Below are 24285 nucleotides of genomic sequence, written 5' to 3' on the forward strand. Positions count from 1 at the left end.
ATAACAGATGTACGGTTTTTTAGTAGCCTTTACATCTCATTGTAAGTTTTCCAGGTACAACAACATGTATAATACTGAGAAAAATGCCATTTTTAAACGTATTGTTTTCATTGGGGCGATCGTGGCTCAAGAGTTGGGAGTTATCAATAAGTTTGATGTGTCACATGGCCCTCTTCCTATTGAAAAAACAAAAGTTGTATCCAAGATGACTGACTTCTAAATGGCCACCATGGTCACCACCCATCTTGAGGAGTTTGCCCCCTCACATATACTAATGTGCCACAAACAGGACTTTAATATCACCAACCATTCCCATTTTATTGCAGTGTATCCATATAAATGGCCCACCCTGTATTTTAGAAAAGGGAATTAATCATGTTTTTGTGATATACCACTGGCCAACAGGCCAAACAGATTGCAGTTTTGGCTGTGGCTGAAGCTTCAAGGGGATTCTGTTCAGCTTTCATGAGACTCAGTCGAGGATAGCATTTCCCTGCCCACAATATATATGTTGGGGATGGGGCACTGCTGACTTCAAGTGAGGGTATAGACAGGCAGACTTCCTGTCTGCCTTTCTATGCAGGCAGACTTCCTGCCTGTATAGAAAGGTAGGTCTATCACTTCATGACTGAACTGCTGGGGCTTCTAAGCATTTTCACTTTGCATTAATACTGTGGAATATCTGATTGTGGAGAATAGGAGGGAAGAAATTTCACAGACTTCGCTTATAGTGAGCTCTTTAGAGCGCCCCATTCTTTCATAAATGTTTATTTAAAGGCTACATTGTTGGTACTTGATTTTGTAGACCTATAATGGAACTAAAAACACCTGAATTCAAAAATTAAAAGGTGTGGCCCAATACTTTTGTCTATCTCAAACTCTTCTTCAAAGGTGAGGGAAGGTGGAGCAGGAGAGCGGCTGATGGATTAGTGGCGGCATCTGCATCTGTTTGGTAGAGCAGGTGGATATTGGTCAGTCTGTGTTCCTACTCTGAATTATGGCTAATCTGTGGGTGACACTTTCACACAATTGTTTGCAATTGTTTACAGAACTTAAATGTGTTTTTCACTGCTTAAAGTTTCATGTGGCACCATTAAAAAAATTAAACTTGTATCTGTTCTGAAAATTGGGTTAAATAATGTCTTTGTTTTGCTTTGTTTTCTTGTTTGTGAATGCCTCCAGTTTCAGACCCACACATACAATGACTCAGAGAAATCTGAGATGCAAGGGAAAGAAGTCCATGATGTTAAGGACTTCAACCTCCAGCAGTTATAAAACATGGAGTTTACGCTGGCAAATAATGGTATTTGTTTGTATCATAAGCTGGCGTTCTCTAATTCTTCCATTCTCATTTGCTTGTAGTTTCTAGTACCTTTAAATAGCTAATCATTGCTACCCTTACTTGAAAAGTGGCACCAACAGTAAGGTCATCACCCAAACTGCAACACTAAGTATATAAACATGTGGTTGAGGTGGAGCACCACTTGCCACATGATCTCATTGAAACCTTAAATCTGTCCATCTTTAATTTCCTGCACATTTAAGTTAAACCCCACTGCTGTGGTCAACAGACAAGGCGTTGTATTTCTGACACTAGTGGTGACAAAAAAACAGAGGCCTGTTTGTAGGACAGAAAAAGGTATGAGATGAAATCATGGGCTTTTACAAATATTTGTTCATATCTTCAAGCATCTCTGGTGTTGTTACTGTATTTTGCAACATGCCATGAGTGGACATGATCATTTTTTATCTGTTTAATCTCCTTAATATAGGAACAATAACGAGCTCATTTAAGAGAAAAATAAAAATCTGTCACGTTTGGCATCCTGTAACAAATCAGAAGACTGCATTACAAATATCAGTAAGTCTGTACAGAACAAATCTATTCCATTAATGAATTTTATGGCATTGTCAAAGTTTTGGCCATCAGAGTTGAATATGTTTTTTTTTTTTTTAAATTCCAACTCAATTACATGGATTTGAATGGGGGAACAAAGTCATATCAGAAAATAAAAAGAAATTCAAAATAAAATAAAAGCATTGTCTGGATTAAACCTGAGCATGAGAGAATAAAGTTGCTGCTGCTTTTGGTCTGTTCATGATAGCTTAATAGGACACACAGTGCATCTACACAACCACAAGCTTCCTCCATTCACCTCGTTTGCAGTCTTTCTCATCACATTATGCCACTTCATACAGTCATGTGAAAGATAAAGTTTTCACACACACCCATCAATTCATCAGACTGTGGAATCATATCTAGTAGCAATAATTTTTCAGTCCTTTGAGTTTTGAAGCTTTTGTTTTTGCACAGCTGTCTTGAGATTCAGCATTTATCAAATCTGGGTTGAAGTCTGTACTTCGACTAGGTTGTGGAAACACCCTGATTCTTTTCTCTTTCAGCCATTCTGTCATACATTTGCTATTGTACCTGTGCTTGGGATCATTGTAGTGTTGCATGCCCCAGTTTTGGCCAAGTTTTAGCTATTGGACAGATGGCCTCACATTTTACCTCGAGAATACTTTGGTATACTGAGGAATTTGTGGTCGACTCAATGATTGTAAGGTCCCCAGCTGCATCACAAACCAAAAAGCATCCCCCTTCCACCACCTTGACTGAAAGTTGGTTTGAGCTGTTTGTGCTGATACACTTTGTTTGGTTTTTGCGAACATTTCAACTTTGATCTCATCTGTCTAAAATATATTGTTGCAGAAGTTTTGTTGTTGTTTTTTTTCAGATGCAACTTTGCAAACCTAAACTATGGTAGAACACTTTGTTTGTTGGTTTTTTCTCCTGGAGTCTTTGTCCTGGTAACTCTTCCAAACAAGCCATAATGTCTAATGTTTTTTTAATTGTTCTGTCACAAACTTTAACAGGCCTATATAACCTAATCTAGCCTCTGAGCATTGCACTGTCAGACCTTGGAGTGAATATATGGTGTTTTGTTGCTCTAGATTGTTGCTCTAGATTGAAATTGCAATAACACTAAGTGCAATACTCTCTCTGGCATCATTGTATTATACTCATATTGTATGCATTTGTACACTATTTTATTCTATTTTATTCAATTGTATATAGTATTTTATTTTATTCTATTCTATTGTGTACTGTATCTTATTGTTATCTTATTCCAGTGTTTTTCTTTAATTTTTCTATGCAACTTTGCACTGTCCACTGCTGTAACAAAACAAATTTCCCACGCGTGGGACTAATAAAGGTTATCTTATCTTATCTTAGATCAGCCAACTTGGTGAAGATCTACTTAGATTTACTTAGTTTTTCACAGAATTATATAGTCAAACTTTTTTCTTTACATGACTGTACTGATTTACACTTTTACACAATTTCATCCACAAGTAGCCATTTCAAATGAAAAAAAGTGAGGGAATGCTGATGACAGCATATTCTGGATTTTTAACTTGATTGTGCCATGGTGTGCTGTTCTACTAAACCTTGTTTAGTAGTATGTCTGTGGTTGATGATACCATATACTGCACATTGTTGATATTTAAGTGCTGGATTTGAAGCTGAAATCTGATGCTCATGGGGCTGACAAGTTGGTGATTCTGGTCTTTCAGCAGTGAAAGAAGACTCTGGGTTTTTAACTTGGTTACTCATGTTGTGATATTTTCCACCCTGTTTGGTAGCGTGTCTATGTTTGATGATAACATATAGTGCACATTGTTGATATTTAAGTGCTGGATTTGAAGCTGAAATCTGGTTTGAACAGGGCTGGGCTGCTGGGGAGGTCAGTGCTCCTGTAGAAAAAGTCAATAATTAAATTACCCATTTTTAGATGGTAAATTCAATAAATTTAGTTTCAACTATCCCCCCAAAAATAAATAATGCTCTTACGTTTCCAGTCATAAAAACTCTGGAAGATGAGGGCAGTCAGTATGAGAATCAGAAGCACTATGCCAAAATAAATGTAGAAGTATGGCCTCCAGTTCTTATCCTCATTGTGATCAGGGCTCGGTGTTGTTCCTACAAAAGCAGAATCACCAGATCAGTCGTGCTAAACTGCATCCACGAAAATGTTGGCAGTGATTTTCTGACAAATAAAGCTTCTCACCTGCATTTTTATCATTATTATCGGGGGTTTCAATCCCCTGGTACATGTCTTCAGGGAATGATACATAGTAGACAGAATTAACACTTCATATTTTATTATTTTATATTTTAATGCTGATGAAGAATAAAATATATCTGAAAGCATACCTGATACTGAGATGATGATGGAATGGCTGATTACGCTGCCATTATATCCTAGTAAACCACATCTGTACTGACCATCATCATGAATGGAAATCTCCTTGAAATTTAAATATGAGATCAGCTTATCCTTATCAGGATTCTGTGTTATCTTCACATTTTTTGTTTCATGAATCCGTTCACAGTTGACTGAGTCAAAGAGTTTACACCAGGTGACCTCCAGCGTTTCTCCACAGTGTATAACCGGACAGCTGACTGTCAGACTTTGTCGTGGAGGAGTCTTCCAAGTGCTGTTTCTTCGGACCATAATCGCAACATCACACGATGCATGTAAACCTAAAAATAAGTAAAGAAGAGAGATTTAGAGGTGATAATAGTTTAAAACTGTTTTTCTTTGTTTTTTAAATTGTTTTGAACATTATCTTATTTATATCTGATTGTTGTATAATTAAATTATTGAGTTGATTAAAACAGTCACTGTATGTAGGAACTATTGCATTTTTTGACATTACTCATAGTTCTTAGCTTGACTATGGTGCTTGTTTTACAAGCTTAAGCATCAAAGTGTTATTCCTGTCTTACACTACTGCTGTAACTACTAATAGCAAAACATATATTATGGGCATCAAATTGAAAATAAGCTAATACCATTTATAAATTATATTACTAATTTCAAGCATTTTACATGTTTTCTTTGTTCTACTGCGAATAAAATATGATTTTATAATATATGCAGATTTCTTGCATTGTGTTTTCATTTACATTTTACTAAGCATCCCAACTTTTTTGGAATTACACAAATTGTCATTTTCATACTAAAATTGTCAACTTTTGTATGTTGAAGATTAAATCTTAATTTATGTGGTTAAAATATCATTTTGTGATTTAATATCAGTATCACACATCAAATTTGTATCAATTCTACATGCTATGTTTAAGTTCAGGATTCAGCAACACACATGAAAAAACAATAGAATAAAAGAAAAAATAAAGATCAAAACAAGATATAGGAACCAAAATGGAATGGGAAAGCACTCATTCTATGGCAGTGCTCATTTTGTGCACTCCTTGGAAGGAATACAAAGATTAAACTTAAGAATCAAATTACTTAAGAGCTTTCGCTTTTTAAAATATATTGCAATACTTTTACTATCATGACACGGTGTCATGTTTCAGTGTACCCAATTATTATATCTATGTCTCTTATGTTCTACATTCCAGTCTTGTGCTCTCAGTCTTTACTTTTCAGTCTCAGCAAACAAATATCTCATTTGTTTAAGTTGTTCTTCCATCCATCCTTCCATTTTTACAATTAGTTTATATTAAATAACTTATCATTAATAGAAGAGCTTTCAGAAAAAGCATTAATAAAGGTTTACCTTTACCGCTTCCATCTACAGAGACAAACACAAAGCAGCAAAAAATCATCAGAGAGTTAAATCTGTCCATCAGGCTCATCATACTCACGACCTTAAATTTTCAAATAATCTGTTGAAGGTACTGCAGAGGCTTCTTGTACTCACCACTTCCTTACTCCCTGCATGTGTGCTGCACACACATGTGCATTTCATGTTGTAACATGATAAAGTTTTTTAGTTTCAGTATTAAGGAAGAATGAAGTTACTCCATTTCCTCCTCGGTTTGTTTGTTGTTTATATTTGATTTTTATATTCCTTCTTAGCATCAAGGGCCTTTTGCAGCTATTTCCACTTCCTTTTTATTTCCATTAGCAGTCTGGTTAGGGTTTGAAGAGTTTAGTTCCTTGTGTTATTTTCCTTAGCCTTTACCTGTGTGCCTCTGTGTTAGGTTATATAGTGTTAGGGTCTTATCTCTGTTTTTGTGATTTCTTGTTTTACTTTGTTTTACTGTCATGTCTCTCTTGTGTCATGCCTCTGCTTTTATTTCCTGTCTGTCTTCATCTTCATTTTGTTCAGCTGGGTTTATTTTCCTTTCGGTTTTCACTTTACACATTAGTAAAGACAACTTAACATTATTAATAAGGTATTGGAAAATTTACCTTTAAACCATGAATGAACCAGTAGACTTGCTCCAGAGTGAGAGTCCCTGTCCTTCGTGGAGTCCATGCTGGGATGCTAGATAGTGCCCTATTCAGAGACTCCATTCTTCCTGCTGGGCAACATGTGAACAATGACAGTGAACTCTGAAAGGCTTATGTAACGGACACCTAGTTCAAATATAGGGGTGTTCATGAGCGCACTAGGCGCCAGGACTCCTTAAGTGCCAAGTCTAGGATTGATTTTCTAATAAGGCCATCAGACCTATGGCTCTATGTCTTGGACACTCGGGTGAACAGAGATGTTGAACCGTTAATAGATCACCACATGTAGTGAGGTTGGGCTGGAATGTCTGGTGGAGGGCCCTGTCTGGGATATCTTCACTGTGGACACTGAGTCCACGTGGAGCATATTCCACTTTCCTGTCTGTCTTTACTGCTCCACTATCTAATAAAGGTAAAATGCCATAAATCTGTCTATAAAAACAAATAAATAAAAGAGCAGCATCAGGGAAGAAGTAGGACAATTCATCCACTACTGTAGCTGAGGTCACAGGGTTAAAAAAGTTCCACCCTTGGGAGGTGGATGAAAATTCCCCATGTCTTTATTGTTGTAGGGCTGTCTTCATTAAACTGGGATAGTGTTTTCCCTCTTTAACAAGGGAGCTCTCTGGGAAGGTTAGTGTCATCAGTCCACCCTTTAGTCAAACCTCAGATTGAAGAGGAACAGTGTAGCTTTCATTCTAGTTGTGGTTCAGGTGGATCAACTCTTTATTGCCTCAAGAATAATAAAGATTGTGTGAGTTTTTGTCCAATCTCACACAACCTTCTCTTTTAGAACAGCTTAAATTATGCTCTCCAATGGCCAGGCCACTTGGGCATGGGAATTGCTCCAAGTCTGGATACTTCTGGGTTTTCTTGGTTGACCTGCAATATCATGTGGAAGTGAACAGTAATTTTGAATTGGCAAACTGGGGTGAAAGTCCTCAGTAAGTTTTTGAAAAGGGGACTCTCTGGGAAGCTTTGTCCCAGCTCTATATAGTTTTTGTCCTGTCCTACAAATCAGCATGTTCTGTAGTCACAAAGGAGTCATTCATTGCTTTCCTTGATGTGTCCTTTGGAGGTTTGCCTCAGGAATATTTGGCCATTTTGGGACTAAATGGCCAAAGGTTACAGGCCATTTAGTCCCAGTAAAACTATAGAAAGAGATTGGTTCACATTGTAAGTGGACTGGACTCCACCAGTACTGAGCTTCTGTTCAGAACTTTTATGGATGGGTGGGTGGTGTAAGGTCAAAATCAGTTGATTTGTGGGCCTTACCATCTCATTTCTGATTTTTTTTTACATAATGTAGTGTAAGTTTAAGGTGATCAGAGTGATAATCTCCAGGTTGTACTGGCCAAGTGTGAAACAACTGTGGACAACAATTAGCACCAAGTCTATGACCATGATTCTCAGTCGCAAAAGTTAAAAGTACCCATTTCAGGTTGGGGATGAGCTGCTGCCCTTTGCTCATGCTTGAGGGACATACTAAGCAAGAAACTGACACATGGAGCTGTGCAGCATCTGCAGAGAATGTCTGAAAGACTGAAATTAGACAAGCAGGTGTTGGAAATGTGCTTGATCCAAAGGTTGTCTGATTTCTCCCTTAGAGATATGGTGAGGAACATGAAATGGGCTCACAGCAGAGTCACTCTTTCAAACTGAAAGGAGCCAGGTGTCAGGTTAAGGCTGTGTGCAGGCAGAAGTGGAAGTAGAAGGACCCAAAGTGCAGACACTCGGAGGCGGAAAATAACTCAAAACTCAGCTTTTATTGCTGGATGGCAAAACGTAACAAAAATCCAAATAAACTTCCATGACCAGGCAGACAGAACACACAGCCTAAATGAGAGTAGATCAGAACACAGACACAAAGAAACACAGGGCTTAAATACACAGAGGGAGCAATCAGGGAATGGGTAACAGGAGGGAAACACAGCTGGGGCAAATCAGGCCTAACGAGACAAGGGGAAGCAAAACCAGACACATTAACATCAGACATGGACTTTCAAAGTAAAACATGAAACGTTACACAGACTCACAGGCAGGCACTATAACAAAGGGAACAGAGACGTGGGACCAGGGCAGACACAGACACTGACTGGACGTGAGGGATACAGCAGACAGGGGAGACAGCAACATGGAACACAGACAGAAAACCAGAACACTAAAACTTTAACCAAACCCCACCCAGAGAACCTAAACTAAGAATAATCCTAAAACCCATAAAGCAAAGCTAGAATATAATGAAATAACAAAATCAAAGAACCAAAAACACAAAACACTGGGTCGACGACCCAGGGACCCTAGCACCAGGTTGTTTCAGGTCTATTCAAGAGGCCCAAGAAACAGACATAATACACCTCTTCTTACCTCTGAAAACCTCCATAGACACTGTTATGGCCCGTCTAGGCGCGGCCAGACCACAACATAAAGGGTGATCCATCCCCGTCCAACCCCAAGCAGCACGTCACTTAATATTTTGTGACAGTGATTTATTTACAATAAGTGCAGTTAAACGAAGGAAGGGAGCATATCATAACTTCAGGGTGAACCCAAGGCCAAAACAACAAACAAAAAGTAACCTATCTCAGGAATAAACACAACTTACCTACTCAAAAGAACTAAACCAAACGGCAATCACTTTCCTCCCTGCCTAACAAAAACAGGAGAAAACTGATCAAACAAAAAGGCGGTCCACCCCTACATGCTCTTACATTAACATAATATAGTGACACAGTGAACGGTCTGCCGGTTGGGTTGGGCCGAGGATGAATGAATTGGCAGTCCCAGGCGGTCTCTTCTTATCCGCTGTCTCGCAGTCCTCAGCCAACTGGTGTGAGCCATCCACCAATCCCGGAGGAGCACCTGGACACTCAAATTCACACATGATTACGATCACAGTCGTAACAGACACAGATAGGCAGCATATAGCTATCTAAAAGACATGTATATCCCATTATATTGATGCTCAAAGTTATGGGAAAAAAGCATATTGTAAATAAAGAAAGAATCTTGGCTGGAGTAGGTGAAAATTAGATTTGATTGGCCGTTTTTATAAGAGCTTAAATGTGTTTTTCTGTGTTTAAGATTTCATGTGGCTATTGTATTTCAGAAGTAATGAAGGTTAAAAAAAAACTTGAAATATTAAATAATAAACATATTAAAAGCACTCATTATTCCATGGTATGAGCCTGGGCACACTGCTCACCAGCTTATAAATCACAGCAAACCTTTCCACAAGCATAATGTAGTAAATGAGTGTTATTTTCTGTCAATTTCTGTTTTTGAGACTTGACAAGAAAATTATGATCATGCATTACTGCTTTATTGACCTGTTAGCTGATATCACACACTGCACATACAGTAAAAGATGGCCACAGCTCGAAATTATTAAAAGCGAAGGCAGTTCACAAGTACCTTAAATCTGAATTCTTTCTAAGAACGAGGGGCAACTTCTGTGATTTCAAAAAGAAAAAATGTTTGGTCGTATAGATATGAAAAAACTTTCCCTGGTCCCCCCACCATATATGCCTCAGTAAAAACAAATGGGCAGAATCAATGGTTTGAACTTATACTGAATGCAACATTAAAAAAAAATCATACCTATAGAGTCTGTAGTCTATTGTGAAAAACAGGACCAATAATAAGGCCATTGCCCAAAGTGCAATATTAACAATGCGTACATGTGGTTGAAGCTGAGCGTCCCCTGTTCACAAAATGTCATTGTCAGAAATGTTTCCATCTTTAACTTCCTGCACATTTGAACTAAACCACACTTCTGTGGTCAATAGGCAAGGTGTTGTCTCTGACAGTAGTGGTGACAAAAACAACAAGCGCTGTATGAGGCACAGGTATGAGAAACTGTTCATATCTCTTAAATCTCTCTAGTGCTGATTAACATGTCTTTTTTTAATGACTGCCATCTTTCTATAACAAATCAGTCAGAAAACTGCATTTAAGTGTTATTTGTCTGTCAAGAAGAAATCTGTTTATGACCTTTTTATGAAAGTACGACAGTTACTGCAGTCAAGTCAATACAAGGACTGGAATCAGATGACATCAGAAGCACAATACAAAGTACAATAAATTATTAGTTGAAAAAGAAGTGCTGCTGCTGGGAACAAACCTGAGGGCTAGAGAATGAAGTCACTGCTGCTTCCGGTTTAGTCACGATAACTCTAGAAGACATGCAGTTCACTTAGAGAACCACAAGCTTCCTCCATTCATCTGTTCTGCAGTATGGCTGTACAGCTGTACGTTTCATCACATGACTCCACCACATTTTGCAAAACATTTTTCAGTTTTTTCATCTGCAAGTGTCCATTTAAAATCAACAACACTCAGGAAAATTTGATGACAGCATACTCTGGGTTTTTAACTTGGTTAGTCTCGGTGTGCCGTTTTCCAGCAGGTTTGCCGTGGTTGATGACAGCATACGTTGCATAGTCTTCATTTCTGACTGCTGGATTTGAAGCTGAAATCTGGTACTCATGTGGCTCGTGAGCTGGTGATCCTGGTCTTTCAGCAGTGAAAGAAGACTCTGGGTTTTTAACTTGGTTAGTCATGGTGTGATATTTTCCACCCTGTTTGGTAGCGTGTCTATGTTTGATGATACCATATACTTCACAGTCTTGATATTTAAGTGCTGGATTTGAAGCTGAAATCTGGTTCGAACCGGGCTGGGAAGCTGGTGATACTGATCTTTCTGGAGTGTATGATGAATAGATGTCATTTAAAACAGACAAGTTGGTCAGTGGGACAGGAGTGGAAGGAGGGCTCCATTTAGGGAGGTCTGGTATCATAAGAGTCGGCATTTCCTATGGCACAAAACACCAAAATGAGAATATATTAAACATATATTAGAATATATTAGTAAAAAAAATTCTCGACACTCCCATGACAATAAATCTTAAGCAAGGTGGAAGATAATTAGCTTAGAAAACAAGTAAAATCAGCCTGCCAGGTTGTCAGAGGCTCACAAAATGTTATATACTGTATTACTTGTTTATTTTATGGCCTATAAAAACATTCAAACTGAAACAAAAAGAAAGAAATTGTTCATCAGTGAGTGAAACTACGGGTTCTCCTATTTTCAAGCCTGTTGTTAGACCAAAAGTACCCTGAAAGAAAAGTCAAAAATTATACTACTTCAAGGTGCCATTAGACGCTGGCTCCAAAAGTGAGTAAGTAAAATTTTACTTATATAGCACCTTTCAAGACAAGGATAACAAAGTGCTTCACAACAAAATAACAGTGCATAAATAATACTTTTTGTCCCCCCAAATATCCCAAAAATATATTTTGATATGACCAACATTACCTCTCCCTTTACGTAGTTTAAGGTCAGCACTCCTGTAGAAAAGCCAATAAATAAATTACCCATTTTTAGATGGTAAATTCAATGAAATCAGTTTCAACCATCCAAAATAAAAATTAGTGCTCTTACGTTTCCAGTCACAAGAACTCAAGAAGATGAGGGCAGTCAGTATGAGAATAAGAAGCACTATGCCAAAACAAATGTAGAAGTATGGTCTCCAGTTTTCATTGTGATCAGGGCTCAGTGTTGTTCCTACAAAAGCAGAATCACCAGATCAGTCGTGCTAAACTGCATCCACGAAAATGTTGGCAGTGATTTTCTGACAAATAAAGCTTCTCACCTGCATTTTTATCATTATTATCGGGGGTTTCAACTCCCTGGTACATGTCTTCAGGGAATGATACATAGTAGACAGAATTAACACTTCATATTTTATTATTTTATATTTTAATGCCGATGAAGAATAAAATATACCTGAAAGCATACCTGATACTGAGATGATGATGGAATGGCTGATTACGCTGCCATTATATCCTAGTAAACCACATCTGTACATGCCATCGTCATGAATGGAAATCTCCTTGAAATTTAAATATGAGATCAGCTTATCCTTATCAGGATTCTGTGTTATCTTCACATTTTTTGTTTCATGAATCCGTTCACAGTTGACTGAGTCAAAGAGTTTACACCAGGTGACCTCCAGCGTTTCTCCACAGTGTATAACCGGACAGCTGACTGTCAGACTTTGTCGTGGAGGAGTCTTCCAAGTGCTGTTTCTTCGGACCATAATCGCAACATCACACGAAGCATGTAGACCTGCAATTATTTTTTTTTAAATTAATGCGTAATTCTTACCAGAAAAGAATTAACGCCTGTTTACGTAAAGCATATTTTCTTCTTTTGTGATCACAACAATGAAATACATTTTTTATCTTAATACTATATAAATTGTCCCATCCCACACATGTCGTCCATCTTAATTATTTATCTATCTGTCATTTTATTAGTCTAATTATGTCCCAGAGCTCTCTGGAGTGCTAACATTTCAAAGACAGAGAGAATATAGACATAATGGTAATTAGATGCTGTGTATTTAAAAACAACATGTTTCATATTCACATGTATATTTATACATAAGACAATTTATTTTATACAGTTTGTATTTCATTCTATCAGTATTGTTTCCTCAGTAACTGGAGGACTTACTGGCCATTTACTTGCGCAAGATAAGATTAAGATTCATGTTTGTAAAGATTTGTTTTAAGTTTTATCTTATCTGCTACAGATGTAATGTTTACATGATTTAATTAATGTTTAATTAATGTTTTTACAATAAACTTTATGATAATATGCATTGTATAAAGGAACTGTATTGTATTGTGTGGCTTTTGTGTGGCATGGTTGAGATTTAGTGCCGTGAGGCTGCATGCCACAGAGGGAAATGTAGTTGCAGATTTTACCTTTACTCTGGTTTACACTGAGAGAATGCACCTCCTGATCTGAAGCAAAAGCCCTTTAGTCTTACTCACACATAATTCAGTGCTGAGTCAAATAATAGACACCTCAGAAACCTAATATTAATGATGAGAGGTGTAACAAATCTACAGATAGACAAGAAGCCAATAATACTTCGAGGTAGTGCCCATATGCCCTGGTAATAAAAGGTAATAAAAATATTCACATATTTTCTACGATTTTCCCTCATCATCTATAATATTGACATGTCATTTCCATCATAGTGGCTGTAACACATAAATATGCCCAAATTTGTCATGCCATGTTCAAATAATTCATATCAGCACATTTTTCCAAGAACAACATCTGATTATTTGGTTAATTAGGTGTGCCTTTATGATTTGACGTTACATAAAATATCATCTCTCTATTTTTTTTAAACTCCATAGCGTGCCCCAGAAGTACGTCACTATCATAAAATGTATGTATTGTTAAATGGCTGTACATACTCTTTTTATTTAGTCCAGCAACAACGCCATGTATACAACAATAACAATAAAGTGTGCTACATTGTTTGTTTTTGGTACAACTTTAAAGAAAGTTGAATTAAGCATTTTAATCTCTGTCGTGTTTTTTTCACACTCATTATGTTAAATATTAAATAAATAGTTTTAAACTTCTATCTTTGTTCCTCAGTAATGATTACTCTATATCTCTCTAGTCTATGTTCTAGCAGTGTGCTCTAAAGTGTTCCTACCCTCAAACAACCATGGCACATCTATAACAGCTAGTCCATCAATAAAATAATATCTATGTTTACCTTTGCCGCTTCCATGGACAGAGACAAACACACAGCAGCAAAATATTATCAGATAATTCAGTTTATCCTTTAGGCTCAACATGCTCACAGCCTGAAAGTTTTCAAATAGTTGACTGTAGGTACGTCAGGGGCTTTTTTTCACATGTGACAGGCTCACCACTTCCTGACATCCCACACGCATGCCACGACCATTCGGCACATTTTGTGTAATTCAGTATGCTGTTACTTAACAAAGTTTCCAGCAATGTTAAGGAGGAGTGGACTTTATGTAATCAAAGAAGTACTTTTCCAGTATCTCGCTGGTAGTTCGGTACTTCGACTCAAGTAGTTCCATTAACTTTTTGGCTTGGTGAGGTCGGCTGCCGTGCTGGATGCTCTCCTAAGTTAATTTGTAAATTTTTGTAGTAAATTGTAAATATTGTAAAACTTTTCTTCTGTCATTTAATGGTCGGGCATTGTACAGCTACAAGCATTTCACCCCCATGTCATACTGTGTATGGTTGTGTGTGTGTGACAAATAAAATTTGAATTTGAATTTGTTTGGTTTATGACTGGAGATTTATCAGCGGGGCTTTAGGGGACTAGGAAATGTTTTGTCATTGCTTCTCAACTATAATTAAACCCCTATTTTTAAAACCCCCATCGTGATCCTTAGTGCTGGAAGCATTATCCACAGTTGTTTAGTTATTTTACAGAAGTTGTTTCATTCACCTTTATATGGACCCTGAGTTTCTAAAGGTGGCTATTGGACCTGCTTGAAATTGTACACTTAACTAAAGCTAGCTTTCCAGTGCAGAGTAGAGACTGTTAGGGCCCTGTGCAGAAATTCAACGGGGCCCCTCTAACCAGCGTTCTTCACCATTATCTCATAATTAATCTGGAACCAGTCAAACAACTGCTTGTCTGACTGGTATACTTGTATTAGGCGTCTCTCCTCCACAGTTAAGATTATATTAACTGTGAATTATATTTAATGTGAGAATAGCTCCTTTTTATATTCATGAAGTAGCTTTCATTGTTGTCCATAGCTTTGTTTAAACAGGAGTTAGAGGAGGAAGGCTGGGCCCCCTTAGGGAGGTCAGGTGTCTTCTACTATTATGGTAAGCTTTAAGCATTGATTAAGAGTTTCAACGTTTTTCAGCCCACAGGGCACTCGACTTGCCTGCGGCCTGTTACGCCTCGTGGCAAGCAGCACTTCTGTGTAATTCTTTTTTTGTTTGCTAATTAATTTCTTGTTTGGTAGTTTTGTCATTTGTCAGTTTGGAAAATAAGTTATGTTAAAATTTGTTTTCCTTTATGGGTATGTAAAAACAAACCAAAAGATCTAAAAAGTAGTATTAAATTTGTAAGAACATTCCACAATACAGTCCTAGAGCATTGCATTTTTTTTTTAAAATGAAGATGCAGCAGGGTTTTTTTAAACAAAACTTAAACATGCTGTTATTTTGTTTTATTTTGTTTTATTAACTGAGGGTCAAAGTGTTAACATGCACAAATTCACTAGAACACTTTAGCTTTGCCCCAGAAAATGAAGAATTTCTGATAGTTTTCTTCAGACTTAAACAGGAAAATTGGATCAATTATTACACAAAAAAATAATCTTTTCTTCACACTCGGGTTACCAGTATACTTATATGAACAACTTATAATACCGATCATGCTTCAGCCTTCATTATGCTGCAACCTGTGTACATACATGTGCGTTAGAAATCTGAAGTATACAGCAAGAATGACTTTTGTTTTTACTCTTTTTTGCTCTGTCTGTGCAGCCAGCAGGTGGTGTAAGTTCACATTCACCTTTCTATGTAGTTTGTAGACAATGCTTTTCAGGGTCATGTGAATCAGAGCATACTTTTCCAACAGCATCATCTGGTGGAAAATTGTGTGTTACTTCATGTGGATATGCCATTATGTGTGTCTCTGTACAAAATTAATATAATCATTTATTTCTCTTTTAGCTTTTGGTAGTTATCTATAGATAAACATTTTGGACCACAGTGACATGAGAGTATCACACAGCTTCCAGATATGTCAGTTGCACACCCATGATTAGTGATGTGACGTTCTGTATCGAGGCTTCGAGTAATGGAGGTGGCGTTTCCGCGATGCGCGTAACGAGGCGTGCTTCATTTATGGGAGGAGCTGAAAATGATGACATCCGAAGCCTCGCTGACCGGCTGTACCACGTGACTGGTTCAGGAAGTGGTTTGAACTTCGCCGCGAGCTATGACAGCGATATAAACCCCTCAGACTTTATTCAAAATGTGGGTGTTTGATGGAGAGTTGCGGTTAGTGAGAGTTTGGAGACCGTTTGGAGGTTTATGAGAGTGAGGAGAGAAAGTCAGGAGAGAATGGAGCCAGCTAAGAAGAGGAGGATGTCCTCCCCTGTGTGGGAACATTTTGATCTTATTCCAGTTCATTTGCACTATAATGTGTAATGAATGTGTTATGTTGTTTGTGACTGTATTGTTTCAATTGTTAATAATAAAAATTTAAAAAAAAAAAGCTGCAGCCGGGTCTACCCGCATGTGCAGATGTTTTCTTCTTCTTCTGTTCGTTTAATGGCAGTGTACTCCCCAGTGTACGAGGATACCGCCACCTGCTGACCGAGCGAATAAACCCTATTATAAACTAAAAAAAAATAATAATTTGATCTTATTCCTCCCAACAAGGTATGTTAATTTCTACAGAAGATGTATTTTCATAATACTGATGGTGCAATACAATTTATGTTAAGCTGTCTTTACTTTTGTACAAGGTGAAGTGTTTGCTATGTGCCAGGGGGCTGGGATATAACAACAACACCTCATCTAGGCACTGCTGTAATGTTACTAAATGATATAACAATATTATACAACTGCAATAAGTTACGTGTGTGATATTTATATTTGTGCTTTGTCTTTATTGTCTTTCCTCAGGAGAACAATCTCAAATAGATGAAGACCTGGTTAGCATAGTGATTGACTCCCAGCCATTTAGCATTGTGGAGGATAAAGGATTTAAAAGATTTGTTAAATCATTAAATCCTAGCTATGTTCTCCCCACTAAAAAGGCCATAAAAGCAGTGAAAATTTAGTTTTTACTGAATAAAATGTGAACAGGCAGGACTGAGGCCTCAGTCTGTAGCTGTCCATACCTCAACGTTAAAAAAGCACAACCACTGTCCATACCCCAACCACACCTCACCTCACAGTAAATGATCATTTCCATTTTAAGCATTTCCAAATAATCATTTTCCATACTGCCAGTATAAATATACACAGTATACTGCCATCACTACAATATACATGTTTTACACACTCCTTTTGTTGTTGACATTTACAGGCTGTGTGCAAAAGGCCACATTCTTCAAATTCATGCCAACTAATATTTTTACGTCCAGTAGATGTCCTACTAGAGCAAATGAAGCTTCAAGATGCTTTGCACTGGGGTGAACCAATTGGATGAAAAGCTTCAGTGCTTCTTGAAGCTTCATCTGCCCATCACTACCCATGATACAAATCTCATGTTCCACCACATCCTAAAGCTCCTCTACTGGGTTGAGATCTGCTGTGGAGGCCATTTGAGTACAGCAAACTCACTGTCATGGTCAAAAACTGGCTGCAGATCCTTTTTAGATTTGTAACATTTTCTTATCGTGTTCAAAATGGCCTTCAAAATGTCATCATAATGGGATAGACATGGTCAGCAACATAATTCAGGTAGGCTGTGATATTTAAAATATGCTACTAAAGGACCCAAAGTGTGCCATGAAAATATATCCTACACCATTCAACGGACAGAAGTAGTGTGAATCACTGATACAAAGTAGGATGGAGCCTTGCTTTTATTTTGTTTACACTGTATTCTGAATTTGCCATTTGAATCTTGCAGCAGAAGTTGAGACCGGGAAACATTTTCCAGTGTCCTAATGTGAACTGTAGATTCTGTTTTTTGTTCCGAGATGACAGGAGTGGCACCCAGTGTGCTCTTCTGTTGCTGTAGCCCATCTGCTTCAAGGTTCAATGTGTTGTGCATTCAGAGATGCTCTTCAGCATACACTCGTGCAAACAATTGGTTTTTTGAACTATTTGTTTTTTTACTATTATCATAAGAAGACTGAACATTCTCTTCTGACTTCTGGAATTAGCAAGACATTTTCAACCAGAGAACTGCTGCTCACTGGCTGTTTTCCCTTTTTCGGTTCATTCTCAGCAAACCCTGGAGATGAATATGGGGGAGGCAGACAGTTTTTAAAATGCTCAGGCCACGTTCAAAGTTGTTTAAATCACCATCTTCCTCAGTCTGATGTTAGTTTGAAATTCAACAGGGTGTCTTGACCTTGCCTATCTATGTAGTTGGCTAGCTATCAAGCTAGCTATCTCGCTAACTATAGCTAGCTAGCTTGTATTTTGTTAAATACACAAACGTTCATAAGGCTGGCATTGTGAAGTGTACCGTTGTTGCAAACTAAGAAGTTAATGTTCAAACCCATCAGTATGGATTCTGTCTGGCTACTCCTGCTTCATCCCAACGACATGTTAGGTTCACTGTTTCTGCTAAATTGGTTTTAGGTGTGGATGTGAATGGTTGTCTGTCTCTCTCTGTGTCTGTTCAGGGAGAAACCACCTCACACCTGATGGAAACTAGTGTTCAGTGCGACCCATGGATAAGGTATATGACCCCTTTTAAGCAAACAGTATTGTGTAATTCAATAATAATTCTGAATACATTATCATACCACAAAAGATAAAGAATACTCACTATAGGATTTGTTCCTAAAAAGAACATATTGATGCGTCAGTATACCAGAGATTTTCTTAATATAAGCATGGTAAATGGCCTGTATTTGTACAGCGCTTTACTAGTCCCTAATGACCCCAAAGCGCTTTACACATCCAGTCATCCACCCATTCACACACTGGTGATGGCAAGCTAAATTGTAGCCACAGCCACCCTGGGGCGCACTGACACTGGCACCACCAGGCCCTCTGGCCACCACCAGTAGGCAACTGGGTCTTGCTCAAGGACACAACAACCAAGACTGTCCAAGCCAGGACTCGAACCAGAAACCTTCGGATTATAAGGTGAACTCCCAACTCTTGAGCCACGAAGAAGGATTTCTTATCCTTGTTTACAATCTACGGAGGGGGGCTAGAGCCTGTTCCAGCTGTCACAGGGCAAAAGGGTACAGCCTGGACTGGTTGCCAGTGTATTATAAGGCTGACACATAGAGCATTCACACTCAGATTCACAGTTAAAGTCAGTTTAGAATAATCAATTAATCTAAACCATAGGTGTCAAACTCTGGCCCGCGGGCCAGATTTGGCCCGCAGCCTAGTTACATTTGGCCCGCGAAGCCATACCAAATTACTATTAGAGCTGGCCTACTGGTATTATACAGCTAATATATATATTGTTTAGTATTAAGCTTTGTTGTTCCATATTCAGTTTTTTAGCTAAACTTGTTTGAGTCCATAAGAAAAGATTCATTCTTATATCTGGAGGAAGATTTTTTTTTCAATAAATATTAATGTTAGCCTGCGACTTTGTTCCATTTTGAATTTTGGCCCACTGTGTATTTGAGTTTGACACCCCTGATAAACCCATAAATATATTTGAACTGTGGGAAAAAGCTGAAGCAGTGGATCCATGCAGGCACAGACAGAACATGCAAACATCATCCAGGCCCCAGACTGGATTCAAACCCAGGATCTTTTCAGTGTATAACAACAGTTCTAACTATCGTACTGTCACTAAATATATTTCGAGCAAAAGTAAAGTCAATCAAACACAAAATTTGCAATGTTTTTATTATATTTGAAAACATATCAGTAAAGATGATTATCTGGTGTGATTATCTGATAATTTATTTCATCATTAGAGAAAAGAAAATGATGTGATAAGTCTTCAGTTTGTCCACTCTGAGCTCATTCTTTGAGCCTTTCCTGTACAGAGTGTTACTAGGTGGTGCATATCCAGACATTTCTCTGAATGAATATGAAGGTGTGGTTCTTTTTCCTGCTGACAATAAATAGTTTGTGAACCAAACCTGGACTTTCCATGTAGCAAAGATCACTGACTTCCTGTTGTTGCACATCAAAAATATTTACACAGACATGCAAATGACACCATACACTGACAACAAAATACATTACAGTAACTACTCACTTCTGTGTTATCTCACGATGCAGATATTTCATGTTTGCTCAATGGCAAATATTTTAAACTACAGCAAATACAGTAGGTGACGATGATGATGACCTTTTATTTCTGACATAAAAAAACCCCCAACAAACCAATATATCCACATACATACAAGTACATCCATATAGATATACACAATTTTATATGAATAGAGCGCTCAAAAAATTTAGTATTTTGTGTCAGCAAAGTGTTACAGCATTTCCGTATTAATATCAATGTGTCACATTATATTTTGTATGCTGTTTGTTAGTACTGACCGTTTTCCTCTACATCAGTACTGTTATTTTCCTATTGGTGTGATAGCACATTTGCTTCTCTCTCTCTCACTTGCTCTCTCTCTCTCTCTCTCTCCCTCATTCTCACTCTGCCTCTCTTTTCTACCACTTCCTCACTACTGTGGCCTATATGCAGTTTGATGCAAGGAAGCGATCAGCTCATATCTACTACAGCGTCAGGCCGAGGGGCCCTTCTCCAGCAACCAGGCACTCTGTGGGATCGTCATGGGAAACTGTGCTTCAGGGTAAGTCATCATACACGCTCATACATTCATTCACACATTCCTATAAGTGGGGACTTTCATATATTACAAAGTTATTCATCAGAATGTGATGTATTCTAAAACACTCCTTTAACTGCTGTAAATGCAGAAAATATATTTAAGGTATTTGTGAATTAACTACAGCGAAAATATTTATAAAAAAAAAAAAAGTTTAAATGAAATGATTGTGCAGTTTTTTACAAGAAGTTTCTACATTTCCTCTAGCAAGGAAACCGTGGTTACGAGATAAAAATAGCCCTGGGTTCTGGTTGTCTTCTTACAAGAACTAAGTCAAATACAAAGAACATATTTTGCTGTTGCGTTACATATTCAATATATTACCGTCTAAAATGGCAAGTCTAGAAATATGCAAAGCGTGATGCCCTCGTTGGTTATTCACTGCCATATTCAGTTGGTTATAAACAGGTGTTGATTGTAGGTCTATGTAAAGTGTTTCCTGTTGCAGCACAAGCGCTTAATTGTTAAAGCTGTCAAGGAAACACTGCTGTAGGCTAAAGCCCACACCTGCTGCCACAGATAATATTTTATATGATTTATTGAGGTGAAAGACATATGACTCAATAAGCAGTATTATCCAAAGGCGTTATTCTTCTGTGTGTGCTAACATTGTGGTCCTTGGTAGCTTATCGTTTCAATTTGCTTTATTTTCAGAAAGAAGAAAGAGAAAGGTAAAAGCTATTTTGTATTACTAATTTCTTATTGCTTTTGTGTTACTTTCCCCAGTATAAATGTGATAAATATCATAAACAAAAGAAAAAACTATTATAATTTTATGATTTTTCCATATTTCCTCTTTCAGGGGATTCTGAACCAGATGATAAGACCGCGAATGACAAGGTAGACATCCCCGCATTAATTTTGGTTCTATTTCTGTTGACCATAAATCTTCACCGTTATCAGCTCATGATTTTCATAAGACATGGGTGTGTTCCACTTTGGATTTACATACTTGGAGAAGATTAACATGAGGCTTCTGCCGTAAAACAAACTACACAGGAACCCGCGGCATGTAGACACATTTCAAAATATGCCAGCTGCAGAAACACAGTGTAAAAAGTAGAATAAATTATTTGATGGGCACAATACGGGTAGATGATCACCCATCTCACTCTCTCTCTTCCAGCAACCCAACGAAGATGTAACGTATGCTTCTATTAACCACGACAAAGCCAAAGGAGCAAGACATAACAGACCACCGACAAACCAGATCACCGACGACGACTGCGACTATGCTACAGTTAATATTCCTGCAGCACTTCAGCCTCAGTCTGAATCTGAGTGCTCATCTAAAGACGAATGTCCAGATGATTATGTACTTATGGGGTAAACAAACGGAAGTGGAAGCATTTGTTCGGTCAAGTGAGTTGCAGAAAATATCTGATGCCAGGTAAAGGCATGCAAGAACTTGTTTGCACTTGAATTGTCACTTTATTTTTTATATTCTTAGCTTAATCAAGAGCAGATCTTGATTATCAAAGAAACTGCCAAAATGAGAAGATTAACAGCCAACAGCAGCTGATTGCGGAAGTATGTACAGTAACCAGAAAGAAGTTTCTCTCCACAATTGAAGAAACGTTTTAACCAGAACATGGTGGTGGTGTTTCTTCCTCAAGAAGACTAACTCGCATTGCAGACGAACCTGCGAGAGATGACACGATTCTCGAGACATCGGGACTTTACTAAAAGATTTGAAAAATCAGAAGAAAGCCAACAAGCTTTCATCAATTCTGGACCTCTCTGAGAAGGGCAATGCATCCAAATCAGGAAATACAGAAGTTTGTGGCATGCAATTACTACTTACAAGTGAATCGATGAAGTCTTAAAGCCACCATGTGTGACATTTTAATGTGAATTTGAAAATGTTTGAAATAGAAGTTATATTTTGTTGTGTTTCTTTAGCTTTAGGTTAGGTTATGTGATTTATGTTTTGGCCCCAAGTTCCTAAAACATCACAGCACAAATTCAAAACTTGCTCCTCTTTAAAGAGAAGTTTCCCTGAAGAAACTCAGACTTTTTGACCTGTTTGACCTTTTTGAGACTGTTGCCACACCACAACTGAAAGTCTGAGAATGTCCACCACATTCTCAGACATACCTAACATTTTGTTTGCATAGGAAAGTCTAGAACTGGTATTTTGTGGTTTCATAGCGTGCATGTGCAACAATAATGGCAGAACTGTTTGGGGGTTTTTGAGAGACAAATTTGTTGATATGAATGCATCTGCTGTAAGGTGCTGCTCAGGAAGGTTTGATCATTATCTAGAGTCTGTTGCTGGTGGTTGGTGCTGAAACAATGCCAACTCTTTGCTCCACCATTAATCAGTTTCACAACGCCCCATATTGAGTTCCCTCAGAAAGCGTTTTCAAACTTAATACTGCCCAAACCTAAAATGCAATCCAAATGTGCAACCAAATACGAAAACAGTTTGTGTAATTTGATCTATTGCCACATTATAAAACGATAGTCCAGACCACACATAGTCAGAAGCATTTCACAGCATGTAAGAAGCACTCCACAGGCCCCAATATACTACAAACACACTGAAAGGTTGAGAAGTTGTTTGTTTGTTTTTTCTTTGAGAGATGGTTTTTTGTGCCTTTTAGTTTGAATCTGTCTAATCAACAGAATTATTTATACATTTAACTTCATGGCAGAGTACTGTTATTTACCCCATCTGTTCTTATTCTGCTGTATGAATAAACTGCATGTCTGAAAAACTGAAAGAAGAAGAAAAAAATCTTTTCAATTTAAAACGAAAACCAGTTTTGCTATTTGCTTCTGCTTTTAAGAGGAAATCATGTTAATGTGCTAAGTCACTGTAAGAGTTCAAATAGTCAGGCTGTGAAAATAGGGATATATTTGTGAGGCAAATTTTTAGTTCTCTCATTATAATGGAAATACAATTATAGTCACTGCAGCTCTTGCCTCTGATCTACCCTCTATCACTTACTAAAGCTACTGAAAAGAACAAGTGTGAAGCCACTGACATACATGTGTGTATATATATATTTATGTATATGGAGAGAGAGAAACTTTGACTTTTGGTTTAGATCATTGTTAATGAGTATAGTGTTGGTGATCATGTCAGAATTGATGAATGAATGCAGAAATGTGCCATCAGCTTTTCAACCGCCATGCAAAAGCATTTGGAATGAAGCTGAAGCTGGAACAGCTTCATTTTTCAGAATGACAATGATCCCAAACACACTGCCAATGGAAAACAGTCGTGGCTTGGCCTCGCCAGAGCCTGGACCTCAACAATATTGATACAGTGTGGGATCATCTTGAAAGAGAACAGGCAGCCAACATCCAAATAAGGGCTTTCAATGTCCTTCAAGAAGTCCGGAGAACTATTCCCAAAGACCAAATAATGGCTTTCAAACTCGGAGGAATAGATTGACTTCTATCAGTGAAATTATTCAGACGCCTTGCATCATTTAATCCTGTAGCAACATAAATTCTATTATTCACCAGTAGAGGGCAGAATAGTTCCTTTTTCTAGTTTCTTTTCTCGGAACTGCATTAGTCACTGTTACTGTACTGAGGTGAGTCTTTACACATTCACTATGAAAAAAGTGACAATTAGTATTGATTGTATTTTTAGTGCATGCCCTCAAACAATGAAAAAGTCACCTTGGCAGATATCACTGTTAAAATGTTGAGAACAACTGTTTTGACT

At 37.8% G+C, this 24285-nt stretch overlaps 3 protein-coding genes across 5 annotated transcripts; 1 reads left to right on the forward strand and 2 right to left on the reverse strand.

The window, feature by feature from the left end:
- Positions 1-1739: 1739 nt before the first annotated feature.
- LOC113007381 (B- and T-lymphocyte attenuator-like) lies at positions 1740-5684 on the reverse strand. The gene is made up of 5 exons (XM_080290661.1): positions 5593-5684; positions 4220-4549; positions 4074-4121; positions 3857-3985; positions 1740-3759 (listed from the first exon to the last, which is right to left on the reverse strand). The coding sequence occupies exons 1-5, from the start codon at positions 5672-5674 to the stop codon at positions 3416-3418; spliced, it is 933 nt and encodes a 310-aa protein (XP_080146787.1). The 5' UTR covers positions 5675-5684; the 3' UTR covers positions 1740-3415.
- Positions 5685-8013: 2329 nt separating this feature from the next.
- On the reverse strand, positions 8014-14123 carry LOC113008099 (uncharacterized). 2 transcript variants are annotated; one of them, XM_026145258.2, is made up of 6 exons: positions 13862-14123; positions 12073-12402; positions 11927-11974; positions 11716-11838; positions 11590-11621; positions 8014-11086 (listed from the first exon to the last, which is right to left on the reverse strand). In XM_026145258.2, the coding sequence occupies exons 1-6, from the start codon at positions 13941-13943 to the stop codon at positions 10610-10612; spliced, it is 1092 nt and encodes a 363-aa protein (XP_026001043.1). In that variant the 5' UTR covers positions 13944-14123; the 3' UTR covers positions 8014-10609. The 2 variants fall into 2 exon arrangements, with proteins under 2 accessions (XP_026001043.1, XP_026001044.1); XM_026145259.2 differs by lacking the exon at positions 13862-14123 and having other exon boundaries at positions 12073-12588.
- Positions 14124-17420: 3297 nt separating this feature from the next.
- Positions 17421-24274, forward strand: LOC145420998 (uncharacterized). Of its 2 annotated transcripts, XM_080290668.1 has the most exons (6): positions 17421-17562; positions 18459-18514; positions 20459-20567; positions 21258-21274; positions 21406-21443; positions 21730-24274. In XM_080290668.1, exons 3-6 carry the CDS (start codon positions 20548-20550, stop codon positions 21931-21933), a joined length of 279 nt encoding a protein of 92 aa, XP_080146794.1. In that variant the 5' UTR covers positions 17421-17562; positions 18459-18514; positions 20459-20547; the 3' UTR covers positions 21934-24274. The 2 variants fall into 2 exon arrangements, with proteins under 2 accessions (XP_080146794.1, XP_080146795.1); XM_080290669.1 differs by lacking the exons at positions 17421-17562; positions 18459-18514 and adding an exon at positions 18652-18927.
- Positions 24275-24285: the final 11 nt, after the last annotated feature.

This window comes from Astatotilapia calliptera, chromosome 16 (assembly GCF_964374335.1).
Source record: "Astatotilapia calliptera chromosome 16, fAstCal68.1, whole genome shotgun sequence".
Classification (NCBI taxonomy): domain Eukaryota; kingdom Metazoa; phylum Chordata; class Actinopteri; order Cichliformes; family Cichlidae; genus Astatotilapia; species Astatotilapia calliptera.